This window comes from Fulmarus glacialis, unplaced genomic scaffold (assembly GCF_000690835.1).
Source record: "Fulmarus glacialis isolate BGI_N327 unplaced genomic scaffold, ASM69083v1 scaffold22533, whole genome shotgun sequence".
NCBI classification, from domain to species: Eukaryota; Metazoa; Chordata; class Aves; order Procellariiformes; family Procellariidae; genus Fulmarus; species Fulmarus glacialis.
Genome location: NW_009205193.1, coordinates 1 through 16,827, shown reverse-complemented (window position 1 = coordinate 16,827; position 16,827 = coordinate 1). Strand labels below are relative to the sequence as shown.

Below are 16,827 nucleotides of genomic sequence, written 5' to 3'. Positions count from 1 at the left end.
AAACAAGCATTGCTGGATGCACATTACAGGACCTCAAGCCATGCTGAAAGACCTCACAGACCATATTGTCCAAGAGCTGAGGTAGTGACTGTTGCCCTGTCCTGGGAGGGTCTTAGACAACAGGCAAGACAGGGCCTTGGGCAGAGGTAATAAGGTAAGCAAGCTTGTTCTCTCACTTCCAGTGGATCTACAACACAGGCATCTGGTGCTGAACTATAACCATCTCCAAATACAAGGAACACAGTGTGAGACAGTTGCAATCATACAGGAACCTAAGGAAATTCAGAAATAAATGGGAAGAAAAGTAACTGCAGAGCAGGTGGAATTGGTCATTTACCCACCAGTGCCCTCCAGTGGCTCACGCAGCAACTCAAGGAACTGAAGACAAGAATCTGTTTCAGAGGTCAAAGACACCATTTTCATTGAAATTGTTTCACAGAAATGAAAATGCTGACATCTGGGTGTCAGAGAGCTCTTTTTAAAATTTAAGTTCTTGCATGGCAATCTCATATCTGCTATCATTACATACCATATCCATAAAAACCTACATTCCATCAAGTGAATAAAATATTAATGGCAAGCCATGTAAAATGAGACAACAGAAACCAAAGTGATTCCCAAGACAAAAATGTTTATTTGTACTAACTCTTCAAATAGGCACACATTCACAATCTTTAAAAAAAATCAGTACATGTCTAGGGCAAGTTGAGTACGTATCATTAGAAGATAATGCCTTCTTTAGTAATTAATGTTCATAAATCAAGAATTAGTTACAAATTCACGACCTTGTATGCAAAAACCTTACACAGGGGTTAATGTTTTCATTAAGATTATCCCAGTACTAGGCAAAACAGTGTTTGTAGAACAGGATTCTAATGATTAAGTTCCAGTATCATATCACAGTCTTTTAGTAAGCAGTAAATATTAGTGGGGGGAAAATATCTAGTGCCAAGCTGAATGTTTTCAAGCACTGAAAAGCAAATACAAATGGTGAAGTATCTATAGAAATTTAAATAAATTATTTTAGTTACTGAAACCTCATTTTTCGTCTGAAAAGAAGAAGAGTATCATTACAGATTGGAGGAAAGAATTCCATAAAAACCTTTTCTCTGGATTTGCCTTAGAATAGGCTTCTGTACAAAACAAGAACAATTAAGATTTTGGGGTTTCAGTGGTAGTAGTAGTATTGGAATAATAAAGAAATCATCTTAAAATATATATTAATTTACCACATTTAGCTCATATAGCCCTTTATGTATCTTACAAAATGCTACTGTTCTACACACTGCATGTAAAAAGAAGTTTATATATATACGTATATATACACACATATAAAGGCAAAGCCAATCAGCTTGGTATTAAAAAAAACAACACAAAGCATAAGCAGACACACTGAAAGTTATGCAGTAATGAGGAGTGTATGCTCCACGTGTGCGTTAGTGTAACAGTGCTTCCAATCTTAAAACATCCTTTTAGTTGTCTAAGCTTACTCCAAGTGCTTACTCCAAGTCAGCTCTACCAGTGATTTCCTCAATCACCACAAACATCTGATGTTACTTAACTTCTGGCCATTATCTGTTTTATTTAGCACTAAATCAGAAATAAGGCAAAATAACTTTTCACATCCCTGAATATCTGAGGACATTCATGAGATCTTCCAAAAATTAATGCAAAACATTATAGGAGCACAAGAAATGGTACCCCTGAGCTGAAGCATCTTCCTGTCTGTAGAAAGCTGCCCCAATGCTTGCCTATTTCAGAGTAATCCACGCTACTTAAGTATGACAATTATTCCCAGGCATCCCCTTTGTTTTAGCAAGTTTTGAATGACAACTTAAAGCTTCAGGATGGATTTGTGCTGGTCTAAAAACATCACTGAGAACAGTGAACAGTTCTGATACTGCTCAGAGGTTTGAAGTGGATATTCAGAGCAGATGGGCATTCTTGTTGAGCTCTGTAAATCTCGATGCTAACCCTCGTCTCCCAGCTGCAAGAATGAGTCCACTCTTTATGTACCTAGCATGTATTTTACCAAAAAAATACAGTTTAGTATACAAGAAAAACAAGACAGATTTCATTTATCTATCTTCTCCTGCATCAACCATCTTAAAAAAAAAAAAAAAAAAAAATCCAAAAACCCCACCCAAGCCAACCCCATCTCCAAACTCCATAAACCCACAAATTTTCCAATAATAAATAAAATTAACCTCCCTGATAAGGCAAAGGTGCCTGAAAAAAAATAGTTGAGATACCTGGGGAATAAAAGAGACAGATGTCTTTGAGAAGCTTTCTGGGAGATTGGTCATAAAGGACTTGATCCAGCACCCATTAAAGTTTTGTCCAGTGCAAGAGTAACTTCAGAATTCATCATTTCTCTGGGGAGGCTGGTTCAGGACCACAGTCCAGTTGATGTGTCAGTCACTGGCAGGCACTGAAATGAATGCATTCAGCATACTGGCACATAACCCTTTTGGCAACACAAGCACGATCTACCAGGGAATTCCCCCAGCATTCCCTGGAGTGTTGTGTGGGGTGCAACACTTCATAGCTGATGGTTAAGCTTGAAACACAGCATGACAATTTGAAGCAGTGGATACCCAGGAGTATCCTTCCCCACCCACCAAACAATACCAGTGAAGAACGACCACAGGTACTACAACGGACCCTAGGCTCCAGGATTCAGAATCCCCAGGTCAACATCTCCCACTTGTTTGGGGGAATGGGATTCTTGAAGAGCCTAATTCCTGGGAACAGCAAGGGAGAAACGCAGAAATACAAAAATGCAAGGATTAAAAAACAGAAGGGGAGGTAATGATCCCCGTCTAGCATATTCCCTTTAAAACAGTGTAATTAAAAACTTTAAATTCACTTAGAAATTGGTTTCAAAATAGTCTGACGTTTTAAAGGCTTCCAAAAATCAAAATATTCTTCACCAGAGTTCATTAAAATATCCCTGTAGCTCCCTGAATAACTGCTACCACTTGTTTTGCATTAATATTGCTTAAATTAATATAATCATAAACATGCAAAATGTTGACATTTCAATGTGTATGAATAAAACGAAGTTCTAGAAGTTCTAATAGAAAGACTCCTAATATTTCAAGGTTACAGGCTGGATTCAGTCTCCATCAAAACCAGTGGAATTCTTCCCATGGCGTCCAGTGGATTTTGGACTAGGCCTTAGTAAGAGACAACCAAACATTGTGTTTTATGGTGTAGGAACACGCAAAAAGTACATTTGTGTATATACACTAGACATGTAGTGCAACTTTGGCATTGCGCATCTTAAAACAGTTGTATTTAAGCCAGTAAAACAGCAATCACCAAGCCAACATTGCATGCTATGTCAAACTAGGCTGTAAAACAAAAACCAATACCCATTCAGAGACATTCATGTTGTTACTGTTGCCTACTGAGCAGCTTTGAACGAAGCTTAATGATACATCCACTTGAACCCAGATATAAATTTGAAAGGCTGAAAGCTGCATTAGTACGATGGCCTGATTGATTTTATATGTGCTCTGGATGACTTTGAAGGCAGGATATCATCTCTCTGACAGGCTTCCCTTCATAGCAGATTTGATACACAGCAGTGAATAGTGGAAATCTGAGGAAACAGAGTGGGGAAAGCAAATGCAGTGTAAATTTATTCTGTAACATTTTCTTAAATGAAAGAAATAAAACGGAGTGAGGAGACGGAGGGTAAAGAGAGAGGCTGAAAAATCAATTTCTTTTAATATCCGTCAAGCGCTAACACCGGGCTGAAAAGCGCTGGATAAATACAGAACCTACATGCATCTCTAAAATGAGTCACTCTCAGAAGTCTAGCTAGCTATAATGGAGCCTGCAACATTCATTATGTATGGCACAACCATTAAGCGATCTAAAAAATTAAAAAATTAAAACCACTCACATCTTTCCTTGACATTCTTATAGCAGTACTCATCTATGGTTAAAAAGGATGACTGGCACATCAGTTATGCATTATTTCTGAGCAATAATTTGATAATACAATCGCAGAACATGACACAAAGAGACCCAAGAAGAAATTGAAGATCAAGTTCTTAATAGGAGTCCAAAATTAAATGCGGATTTTGAAACACTAAATTCTAGCTTTTCTTTTTTTCTTTTTTAAATTGGCCACAAATTTCCAACAACCCTCAAATTATTCATGCTTCTCTGATAGTCTGAAGGCTTGTTACAGCCAAGATGCTTTACAGAAATTTGTATTTGCTTTCTGTCCATCCTGGACAATGACAGCCATACAAGTCCCATTTTCATACAGAGTCTGACGAATTTTAGGGATTAATTATCTGTTCACCAGAATAAATACGCCATTTCAGTATGGCCTTTTATATTGATAAATTTTGACCAACCAAATACACACTACGTTATTTTGACTGAAATAAAAAATAAGGAGCATTGGAGATGGTGAAATAGTTCATTTCTGAGTGATTCAGAATACATCTGGACTAGGACTTTCTCCTCAGGAAAGTGGTCCCATCAGTCACTCTAAAGCTTTATCTGTAATGCACAAATGCAACATTGAGCAGAACCCCCAACCAGTACTGAGCACCATATTGAGCACCATATATGCTTGCCCATACACTCTGCTAGCTTGTGTTATACTGAGGCAACTCTGGTATCACCACATAGCTCTGAACTAGACTCCTCAAAGTGAACCAGAGGTCACAAGAGAAGCCATGAGCCATTTGGGAGTACTGTTACAGCATGGTGACTGCTGGATTCTCAGGGGCAGATACAAGATTTGTACTTGGCTGAATGCAATACTTTGCATGACTGGGGAAAATAAAGTGGGGGAATGGACATGCTTGTGAATTTAGGCCATTGTTTCTATGGCTTTTATTAGAAGTGCTCAAAAATGAAATGCTACATTTTGAATCATCTGAAACATTTTAATGTCCTGCTATGAATGCATGTTCATTTCTTTTGGTTTGTTTTTGTGGAGAACAAGACAAAAATAGCAGCAATAGCAAAAACTATTTCAGGTCAATCCAACTGACTTGATTTTTGTTTTTATTTCATCGGTGGAACCAAAATTAGCATATAGCCACATAGCTGCTCTTTCAAATCCAATGCTACACTGTTTAGGTTTCAAAACCCTTACTAGGAAATATGCAGAAAAGAAATTTAATAAATGCAAATGTGTAACATGCCTCACTTATCACTCATTTTGTATAATATATTGGGCTGGGGGAGGAGCTGAATTTGCTTTTACCGTAAAAACTTAAATGTAGGCACTGAAATAAAATTTTTTATGCCTATGTGAGCTTTTACTAGAGGCAGCCACAAAACACGTGAACCTTCTGAAGCAAAAGCAAGTTTCACATAGCTTTAGGTACAGTACTGGCAGTTACTTCTCAGTGAAGAACTACCACTACTACAAACCACATCGTGATACATAAGTCTTGCTCTCTATCACAGAGAACATTATTCTGCTGTGCACCAGCCTGCCACACTTCACATGGAGAAAGCAGAATCAAGGCTGACTGGAGGCTCATGGCCAGCAAACTCCAAATGCATCTTATGTCTGAGCACATTAAGAGGGCTAGTTCTACAACTGTTGAAATGAAAAAACGAATTGCACTATAAGTATCAATAGGCATCAACCCTGCTACCAAGGCTCTTCTACTGAACTTTGACTTTTGCATATTTCTACGTAGCTTTGGGACTCTTTTTGTTGGATGAGAGTATGAAATTTTACTAGACTCCCTCCTCTTCACTTTGAAACCATGGCTGGTTTACTGTTTTGTGTTTTGTGTTTTAAAGCAGTAGCAAGGGAGTTTTCAAAAAACTTTGAAAGTTGCTTTCTAAAGCCTTGTTGAAAGAGACCTTTCATGAAGAACTGACATATATATGTTGATATACCAAAAAGAAATTAGCAACTCTCTGTTTTCACATCTTTCTTTAAAAACACAACCCAAAGTCTTCTGTAATGCACTCTGTTTGTTGTAAGACAGAACAGGGAAAAAACCAACCAACCAACCAAAAAATCCCCAAACACAGCATCCTGTCTCATTTAGGGAATCATAAGCAGCAAAACCTGAAGCCAACATTTTAATTAGATTTTTTCCTGCCGTTAGCTTAACTACTGTACACTGCAGAGACAGACTTAGGTGCCTTACTCCCAAAGATAAAAAATAAGCCACTTAATGCAGCTGATCCATTAAAACTAGACTTTAAAAACTGCTTTGGAAAAAAAAGTAACAAGGCTTGCTCTTCTGACTAGCAGTCATTTATTTTCTTATTTTGCCTCCTCTACAAACAGGAACAGATAGAGATAATGCATCCCCTAATCTCATAAGGAGACAACTGTGTGTGTGGCTTTAGGAATCATACATGTTCTGACTTGAATACAAATGAACAAGCCAGGACAACTTCTTAATTTCATACCACAAAAAACCCAAAAAACCCTGACCTACACAAGCAGATATCAGATTTTATCCTACAGCAAACTGGAAGTCACATTAGGAAAGAGAACTGCTGTATCTAAGCTAGAATCCATGTGGACAGAAGCAGACACTCTGTTCAGCTGATCAGCTATACAGATCCTTAATAACAAAGATCCTCTCCTTGGAGATAAGCAATTAATTTACTACTATGAAATTAGCTGTAGAGCCTCTTCACAACTCTCTTTAGGAAGCTCAGCTTCTATTTTCATGTATTTTATTCTTTTCACATGTTAAAACACACTTTGCTATGCTTTTCTATGATAGCAGGAGGCAATAATACATTCTGTAAAATTTACAAATTTAATGTCACACTATTAGCTCTATCTACAGCAATATTATTTTGAGGTTTTATTCACTTCTCTCTGTGATTTTTAACTGGGGATTAAGCTACTCTTATTACAGTGATTTTCTTTTTGGCTATTACCTTCATGAAGATTTAAGACTAAAAATGCAAAAAGAGTTATGGAGATAAAAAAGGGGTATGTGGAATTTGCTTTGTCCATTCTTACTTACTTTTCCAGCATTCCTTTCTGCTTGAGGATACGATATACTTCTGCAGAAGTCTGTGGCCCTTGCAGTTTCTGACCATTCAACATTTCTTGCTCCAATTCTTCAATAGACTAAACAACGGGGCGGGGGGGGGAAAGGAAGAAAAGGAGAGCTATGATAAAGTTTTCATAAGCCTGACATCATCATCTGTATGGGAAAAAAAAAATGTTACTGAGGGTTTTTCCTTTCTCAAAAGTATACTTGAGTAAGCATATATAATATTCTCCTATATTGTTGTTTGTAAATATTCTCCTTCTTAAATCTGCATCTCCCAACATCTTATCCCTCCAGCTTTTTTTTTTTATCACCCCTCCTTTTTAACACCTTTACACTCATTCTAGCCTTGTAACACACTCAAAAATGAGAGGAAAGAGAAGGGCGTTCACTCAGTACAGCTAGCATGTCTCAGATAACTGTACTATTACTCCACAAACCAGGAGTGCTAGTACTTGCAACAATGGATTTCACCCAGTGAATAAGGTACCTTTCCAGTTTTAACAAATGCTTCTGCTACACGTCGATTCCGGCCACCGTAACATGTTGTGATGAGATCAGCAACTCCACAGCTCTCCAGGAAAGTGGCAGTAGACACTTGTCCTTTGCAAAAAATTCTGGCAAAGGCAATCATCTCCATTAGGCCAAGGCGAATAACGGCAGCTTTGGTATTGTCACCGCAGCAAAGGCCATCACAGAACCCCGCTCCTACTGCCACTATATTCTGATGAGAAAAAACAAATGGGAAATGAGTCAATTATTGCTTACAGAATCCTAGGAGACACCAAAAGACAGAGTACAGATGTCCTTAAGAACTGCAAATACTTTATTAATGTAAGACTAGCTTGTTGTTTTGGGTTTTTTGGGGGTTTTTTTGTTTTTTGGTTTTGGGGTTTATGGGATAACCTTTAAAAAAAAAAAAAAAAGATGACAAGTCTTACATTATTAAATATTTCCAAGGATAAAGCATAGTTAAAGCTCTGAACAAGTTGCCCCGGAGGCTGTGGAGCTATTATTATTGACTATCTTCAAGAACAAACACTGCACCCAAACAAAGTTTTATCTAGATTGAGCTGTTCCTGCCCTGAGGTAGGGGTAAAGCTAGACTGACATCCCACAGCCCATTTATCCACATTTTCTTTATGATTAAAGTAATACTGAAACTAAGAAACATTTATTGACTTCCATGCTGATATGCTAAGGGACCAAATTCAGCCAAGCTAATCGTACTCAGCCCTTTTAAGTATGCAGAGTTCCTATAACAGTAATAGTTAATCAAGGGTTCCCAGAAGGTTCATGATACAGGAAGACCTTTCCTAAACAAAAAATGTTGGGTTTTTTTTTTTCCTTAGACCTGGTGACAGCCTTCTGCAAAGAATGTATTGTTTCTTTGTGAACAATCAGCTATACAGTCCCTTCTTTGGTTTACAAACATAGAGATTAGTTGAGATATGTTTGAGTGAAGTGACTATAAAAGCTATTTTCTGGTCTGGGAGTCAGAGACTAGCCATGGTTAGTTTACCCCTGCCAAAAAAAACCCCAACTCTATCAGAAACCAAAACACTCCAAAAGAGATGGCATTCTGACGTACTGATAGAGCAAACAAGGAAGCAATAGATGTAGTAATACCTTTCTGCATGCAACAACAGCAGCAGTGACCTCAACAGAAACCACAGGAAAACCAACATTATGGCACCTAATATCGCACCCGATGCAGGGAAAAGAACCCAAACAACCAAACCAACCTTAACTGTTGCTGAAGAAACAGCAACAGTTAGAAGTTGCTAATGAAAGCAAGAAACTGATTAACAGCCAGTTTTGGTTTGTTTTTTGAACTGTAAGAACCAAAAACTGCAGGCAGCTGCAGTGCTGCATGGCCAGTCATGTCTAGGCGACTCTCAATTAAATGAGGTCAGAAGATGAGTCAGTGCTTTTTGAGTAGCTAGCTGAGGTCTAAAGGTGACCTTAAAAATTGCAGACATATCTCAGCATCAGAGCTGAAGCAGCAAAAGACAATCAGACTTTTAAAGCTGGTGCTTTAGATCATCTTGGCTTAAATCTTGGATTTGATGACTCAGTCAAGGTATGTTTTTATCGGACACCTCTCCCAGACCAATCTCCAATATTTGTTCATTTGGTGGCAAGCAAGAGGAAGTCAAACAGGTATTTAAGAAGTTTTCAGACAGGGTAACCAATTTAAATTGAATTTGCGCATAAGTGAAGTCTGCAAGTGTTTAGCACTCAGCTAAAAACAGAAACATTTTTGAACAACCTCTGAGCTTTTTCCATGTACTTCTTGAACACTCCAATACTAAAGCTTCCCCTTCTCTCCAACTTTGCCTGCTTTGACTTTTCTTCCCACTTTGAAGCAGCCTACATGATCATAATTTACAGTACGATTTGGCCTATGGTATTTTGTTGTTTACTTCTATCTTTTGCAATGCTTGTCTTTGGAGCAACAGAAATATTGTTTTAAGCAAGCCATGCCAAGACTAGTTACTTTTGAGGAAATGGGATAGGGAAGAAGAGAAGTTGTAACTGAAACATTAAGCTTCTTGTTTGTACAATGTCCCATTGTATGTTCTTACACATAGTTTGCAAATAATGAGAAAACAAGACAACTGATTATGCTCTAGAACACACACCCACACCTAGGAGACTATTATATCCTAGTCTACGTAACTCTCAGGCCACAACTATGAATTTACAAGCTCTACCATCTGGTTTCATTTAAATCCTTGAAGAATCTATGACAACTCTCTCGTAATATTCTGTAGAGAACTGAATTATACCACATTGAAAGTTACACCTTACTGAAAGACGAGCCACTCCTTTTAAAAACAAACAACAACAAAAAACCTCACAAAACTTGAGACTGAGTCATCCTTCTGTCTAAAACAAGACCAAAACAGGCAGCTTGGTACTTGAAATCTCTGGGTGCAGGCACTAAGTCGAGTTTGTTTCAGGAACATGCATAAGCAAAACACAAATTAACACACAAGATCCTAATGGCACTAGCACTCTGAGATAGTACTCAGATCCTTTGAGATCCTCTGAGAAGCAGACTGGGGTGGAGGGAGAATCGCGCATCTATCTGGCCAAAACATCTTTCTGTGTCTGATATGGTTGATCCTGAACACTGCCACTGCCAAAGCCTGCACTTGAAGTTACAAGAGTTCCTGCAAATGCAGTGGGTATACATTTATGCAAGAGGAGAGAGCCCACATTTCCATGAGCTCAAAGACTGACTGCATTTGCATACATAACATGGGGGTCTGAGGGCCCAATAAGCAAGGACAACTTCAGCCTACAGACAAACCTGTTGTTCCAAAGGTTCACAAATACTGTCACAACCACCCCAAAATGACTGCAACGCAGTGTTCCTCTTGGCCTGAGGGATTCAGAGCTCTCAAAACCACCTCACGCTTGAACAAACACATTTCCCCCATCTCGGCATTAACAGCTTTTTACGTTAAAGCATGCATCCTGTAAGCAAGATGCACAAGGTGTTTTTATATTGCATATGTTTTTAAGCTACCAAAATACTTTGCACTAACAGGCGAGTTTTTTGCTGGTCTGGTATCCAGAAGCTGGCGTTAGTCCTTGTCCTAGTTATTCTAGAACATGAGCAAGGACTGGACTCAGTTATTTTATCATCGAGATAGTGAAGCTATACTCCAGAAAAAAAAAGTTGATGCCACGCAGTGCTCACAATGTGTGTAAGAGCAAATGAGAAAAAGTGTCTTTTACTTGCACGTGACCTGCTGCAAACATGCCAGAGGTCACAAATGCAAGATCAGTAGATGATCAGGGAACCAAGGTTAACTGTCCACAGACTTTGCTGACAGATTATTCTCTTACACAGTCAGTGCTCAGAAATACTCAATTTACAGTACTACTCTGTTTACAGTAAGTTTGTGGAGTGCTCATGAAGACAGCTTCAGAGGCCATTTCTGAGGCAACCATTACCTCTCCATAATTAAATGGATCATTAGAGAACTAAGCAGAAATGTTAATTCACCTGGGACATCCAGCCTTCCTTGAGGTAGTGTCACAGCTCAGCACAGCCTGCTTTCCCTCCTACTTACACATGAATTTGGAGAAGCTCCTTGTTTCACAACATGGCTGAGAGAGGTCAAATGAAGACTCAAGAAATCAAAGACAGTATCAGCAGAACTGTCAGAGAGGTTAAGCATAAACTGCTTGCTTGCTCCTGGCAAACCTGAATATAAATAATGGATTTATTTCCACTTAATCTCAGGAAAGAGTAATTACCACTTCTAATAATCAACTTCTACAGTACTTAGACTGACTATCCAACAGTGACTGCCATAAACACACTTTGCAGGACCACCTTTGTAAGTAATAATGCTGGGTTACATAACCTGGTAAACAATACATCATTGTTATACTTCTTACTTCTTTGCTTAAGGCTAAGCTGGAGCCATAAGATTTAGAGATGGGCCTGAAGCAACCTGAAAGGCCACCACAGCTGCTGCTCCTTCTCCTTCCTACAGTAACTGTCACCTCTGCTCGCCTTGGCTGCTGCCACTTGAGGGAGTTCAACTCTCCAGATCCCCAAACAAATACACCAGGCAGCTGGAACGTGGCCATTTTGCCATATCCAGAGATTAGATTCTCACTTCTCTTGCCCTCATACTCACCCCTGTCATCGCTGCACTGGGTAAGTGATTCCAGTACACTTTACACCCAAGAATGGAGCTACCCGTGTTTATATTGCCTCTTAAGTATGCTGCTGGGTTCGTACACCAGCTTAGTATTGCCTCACGTCTGTGCTGTTTGATTGTAAGACCACACACTAGCACAGGCACTAAAGACTCTACGGATACCCCAGAGGTGATAACCTTGGGTCTGTGCTACTCTGCAGTATCACATCCATCAGCATCCAGGAGCACATCCGTATGTACGCATAGCTGCACACACTACTCTTACAGTGGTGTCATGACCTTTAAGCACCTCCTAGGAAGGCCCCTTCATTGTCTGGCAAATGGCAGCTGAAATTTGTAGGTGGCCTTGGGTCAGGCTGCTTGTAAACTCAACTGGACACCTTGAAACTGAACCATCCAAATTTGAAGTTTCTTAATTTCTGACCTCAACCCTTAGAAAAGGTCAACAAATAAATGTGAAATGTTCTTCAGTTCTTAAAAGAAAAATATCCTGATAAAGAAGAATACCCCAAGCACTTTTTGTTCCTACAGCCAACAAGTTACTATAGACAGCTGTTCTTCCTCAGTATCATCAGATTTTGTAAAGTGGCTGCCATTCCAGCCAGTCCCCAAGTTGACACAAGACTGCAGTTTCACTGCACTGACTCCTATACTTCAGTGCATGTCCATCAGCCCATTGTCACAAAAATAAATACAGTAAATGAAGTGGATATTCAATATATATATGCATATATGTATATAAATAGCAATCAAGCACATGTTCTTTCATGATCACCCAGCTGCAATACCTATTATTACAGTCTGAATTCAAGTATGCTTCAAAAAACAAATTTCAAACCTAAAATTATCATTATTGTAAGTGAAAGCTGTGCTCAGAGCACTCTCTGTTACGTTTCTGTATTTTTTCCCAACCTTTAGGCAACCATCCAACATTGAAAATCTTCCCTGCTTAGAAAGGCTTGCAGAAATAAAGCGTGAGGTAAGTATAGACTTTTAACAAGATCTAGTCTAATATGCCAGAAATACCAGAAAAGTCTCCTTTTCCCAAGCTGATATTTATAGAAAAATGCAGAAGCTGGGAGAATATACTACTTCTCATAATGTAGTATTCTAATCCTTTACATACGAATACAGGAGTTGCTTTTGCTATTTCCACATCCAAAAAGACAGTCTGGACTGGCATGTGTGCCTGCTTACTTCTGTCCTCTAAGCTGTAGTTTGCAGTGACACTGCTGACATTTTGAATTGTCACTACTATAGAAAGAGAGTAGAACCTCTTTTTTACACCTGTCTCTTCACACAACACAACACTGTCATCTTCTGAAATGGGAATTTCCTCCTTCCAACAGTTTAAATAATGCTAATTTTTACTATTTTTTCATGAAGTAACTTTCCAGGTTTAATAAAGTAACTGTCAGCTGATGGAAGCTACACTTCAGATTTTTCCCTAAAAACAATCACACGAAAAGAAGCTTATTTTTCATGTTTTGTATTACAAATATTATCAGATAAATCATAAAAAAGCAAAGTGCTTGTTGTTACCCTTAGCAAACAATTCTCCTAATAAGAATGTACAACTTTTAAGAAAAAAAGCTCAAGTTTACATTTCACTATTCACATCTGAGCTTTGCATTTTGCTTTGCACAGGCAATAAAAACATACCCATTTGTTTAATTTTAGCTTCCTCATTTTCTTTCAGAGGCATACATGTTCCCAATGCATTAATAAAATTTTGCAATGTTCGAGTTAAAAACAGCTCAGGAAATTATTTACATGCTGTCAGCACAAGATTTAGGATTAAACTAGAAAGGGTTTTAAATGAAAAATTACTTTTAAAAATAGGGTTTTAATAAAATTTTCTTTGAGATTAAGGAAGAGTTGTATGTTTAAAACACATCCCCTATACTAGCATGACTGATCTATGCCACTTTATACCAGTTCATGCCTTTTAATCAGGCAAGAAATCCATAGTATTTTTAAACAAGTTAATCTATCCTTAATTCGCTTTTTGTTTAGAGCTCATACCATGTATTTCTTTGGAAGTCTCAACTCAGTTAACAAAACATACTGCAACCAAAACCAAGTGACCAGAGCACACAGAATATATACAACTTTTCAGAAATGCAACTAGAGAGTTCAGTCTGCAGGATGCATGATGAATAATGAAGCAGGAGGGAGGAACAAAACAAGGCTACAAAGAAAATACACAGGTTTCACCTCAGTATCTTTCCAAGTCAAGAACAATTTATTTAAATTCTTCTGCACTTCCGAAGAGATACTGGTATCTTGCCTGACTTGGACCTTTACAGTGGAGTTTGAGTGTCTGCTGACTAGCTGCTCAGTTTGATGGGCACGTTCATCTCTAATGCCCTTTCACAAGATTTGTCTGGAATAAAAATTACCTGGGACAGAACTCCTTTATCAAGCAAGAATTTAAGCAAGAAAACATCAGGCTGAGCAGATTTCAAAGAAAAATAAATTTGTAAAAAACTTTTTGACTAATTTCATGGGTCTATACACAGGGATTTCTTTCCTGCTAACCTCCCACATCACCACAGCTTTTTAAAGCAATGGCTGTGGAGCCAAATTACAAGCTCCACAATCTTAAGAAATTGCTATAAATACAGTAACTCCAAAGCATGTTACACTGAAGTGTATCCCATTAGCCCAGGGCACAGACCCATGACCTCCTCCTTCTCAGGACTTCCAGTATGACAGCTCTCAAGACAAAATTATCAAGAAAACCAGTATGCCAGAAATTATGTTATTATTTTGCTGAGCAGGAATCAGAACTCCTTAGCTTAAAAACATCATTCATTGGCTTGGTAGCTTTGCAAGTGAATGGTGTAGTTTACACATAATTTCAACAGAGAAAACAAATTATCCAAAACATAAAAAATAAAAAAGTAAGCCAAATTATCTACTAAACCACTACACCCATCAGAAATGCTTCCATGATAGATACCAGATAACGTGAACTACAGTACTATTTGCCAGGGTGCCAAGCGACTAATGCTTTCCTTTCACAAATGGCCTGTAAATTAATCTGAAAAGAATAGCAGTAAGAATATGTTTAAGCTAGCCGGTGCTTTCTGTCAGCATCAATTTTGTTACCAAAAAAATTCCAGATGAGTAACTGTCCGAAATAACTTTTTTCCTATTCAGGTCATTTCTGTATGTGGTTAACCACACGAACTTTATGCAGTGTATGTCCACAAAACATAAAACATAAGAGTGCTCACATTGTGTAAGACAACGAAGAGGGGAATAGTTTTGTTAACAGACACAAAGGATTAATGCCAACTTGCGTCTCCCTTTCTTTTTGTGAACACACTGTTGCAAAAAGGAAAAAAGGGAACTAAAACGGATCTAGAAACATGTTGATCAGTGTCCTGGTTTTGTCTGGGATGGAGTTGATTTTCTTCCTATTAACTGGTATAGTGCTGTGTTTTGGATGTAGTATGAGAATAGTGTTGATAACACACTGATGTTTTAGTTGTTGCTAAGTAATGTTTACGCTAGTCAAGGACTTTTCATCTTCCCGTGCCCTGCCAGGTGCGCGGGGGGCTGGGAGGGAGTGTGGCCGGGACGGCTGGCCCAGCTGGCCAATGGGCTATTCCATACCATATGACGTCATGCTCAGCATATAAGGCTGGGCGAAGAAGAAGGAGGGGGGGACGGTCGGAGTGATGGCGTTTGTCTTCCCAAGTAACCGTTACGCGTGATGGAGCCCTGCTTTCCTGGGGATGGCTGAACACCTGCCTGCCCATGGGAAGTGGTGAATGAATTCCTTGTTTTGTCTTGCTTGCGTGCGCGGCTTTTGCTTTCCCTATTAAACTGTCTTTATCTCAACCCACGAGTTTTCTCACTTTTACTCTTCTGATTCTCTCCCCCATCCCACCCGGGGGGAGCGAGCGAGCGGCTGCATGGTGCTCAGTGGCCGGCTGGGGTTAAACCACGACAGGCAGTTACATGAAATCAACACTTTTTTCATTACTGTGTGTAAGCTAAGTGAAACACGTAGAAAGAGAACTTGGGAGATGATGAGACAAGGGTCTAAAAGCCAACTCTCAGAACATGCTGCTCCCTAATTTCCCATCTGGTTCTTCCGGAAATGTTATGTAGCAGCTTTATATATTACAAAAAGCACAACAAACTAAATTCTTTAAATGAAAATACCCTCTTTTTTCCACAAGGATCACCATTCCATCTGTGTACCAACTGCCACCTGTACCTGTACCTTACCTTCAGAGCACCACAAAGTTCAACCGTATCTGCATCGTCTACTACAGTTATTCGGAAGTTTGGAGTCTGCAGGAGTTCTTTGAAGAGAAGGCCATTTTCTAAGATTTTGCTGCCTGTTGAGAGAAAGAAAGGAAGGCTAAAAAATGAATAATTTATTTGGGTGTTATTTAGCCTTTCCTGTGCAAGCCAAAATACTTAAAAGCAGAGATAAGGTTGTTCTATCTTCATCCTAAACAGACTCCCGTTTTAAGTGACTAAGGACATGTCTATATTGCACTTAAAAGCTCTGCACTGAGTTATTCTGGACTTCTTCATAATTCACTGTCTGCACAGCAACAGATTCTAAATAACAATTCCATTAATTCTCTAATACTCTCTCTTTTTTTGATCATTCTCTTTAAAAAGAACAGTTAATAACAAAACAAAGGTGAATTAAAAATATAGCAGGTGCAATTCTACCAATTATTTTTAAGGCTGCATTCCAGAAAAATACCTACTGATAAAGGCATGTCAAGGATGTTTTATTAATTGAGCATGCTGCCACTGACAAATGTTTCTAAGCACTAAGAGGTAATTCAACCATTCAAAACTAAGTTCAATGCAAAAGCTGTTAATGAGACCTTACAAAGCTAAAAATGCACAAAACTGTAAAAATTAACACTGAAAAAATAAGATGAACTCTGTGCTATTATGTATGACTACCTGTATGTGTATACACACACACGCGCCTATCTAGACACTGTGAAATCCAAGAATAGGCACATCTTTGTGCTGCAAAGGTGTGCAGACACCAACACAGAACTAAAACCACGTCTAGCTTTTGGGCGAACTAATTATTTTGAGAAATTAAAATAAGATATTGATACCTTAAAAAAAAA

The 16,827-nt window shown here is 38.6% G+C and overlaps 1 protein-coding gene across 1 annotated transcript; it reads right to left on the bottom strand.

Moving 5' to 3' along the window:
- Positions 1-3,098: 3,098 nt before the first annotated feature.
- On the bottom strand, positions 3,099-16,062 carry LOC104071391 (glycerol-3-phosphate dehydrogenase 1-like protein; the record flags this gene model as incomplete). The annotated part of the gene is made up of 4 exons (XM_009575317.1): positions 3,099-3,607; positions 6,987-7,093; positions 7,507-7,740; positions 15,950-16,062. Coding segments are annotated over 4 exons (551 nt in total), but the record flags the coding sequence as incomplete, so codon positions are not given.
- Positions 16,063-16,827: the final 765 nt, after the last annotated feature.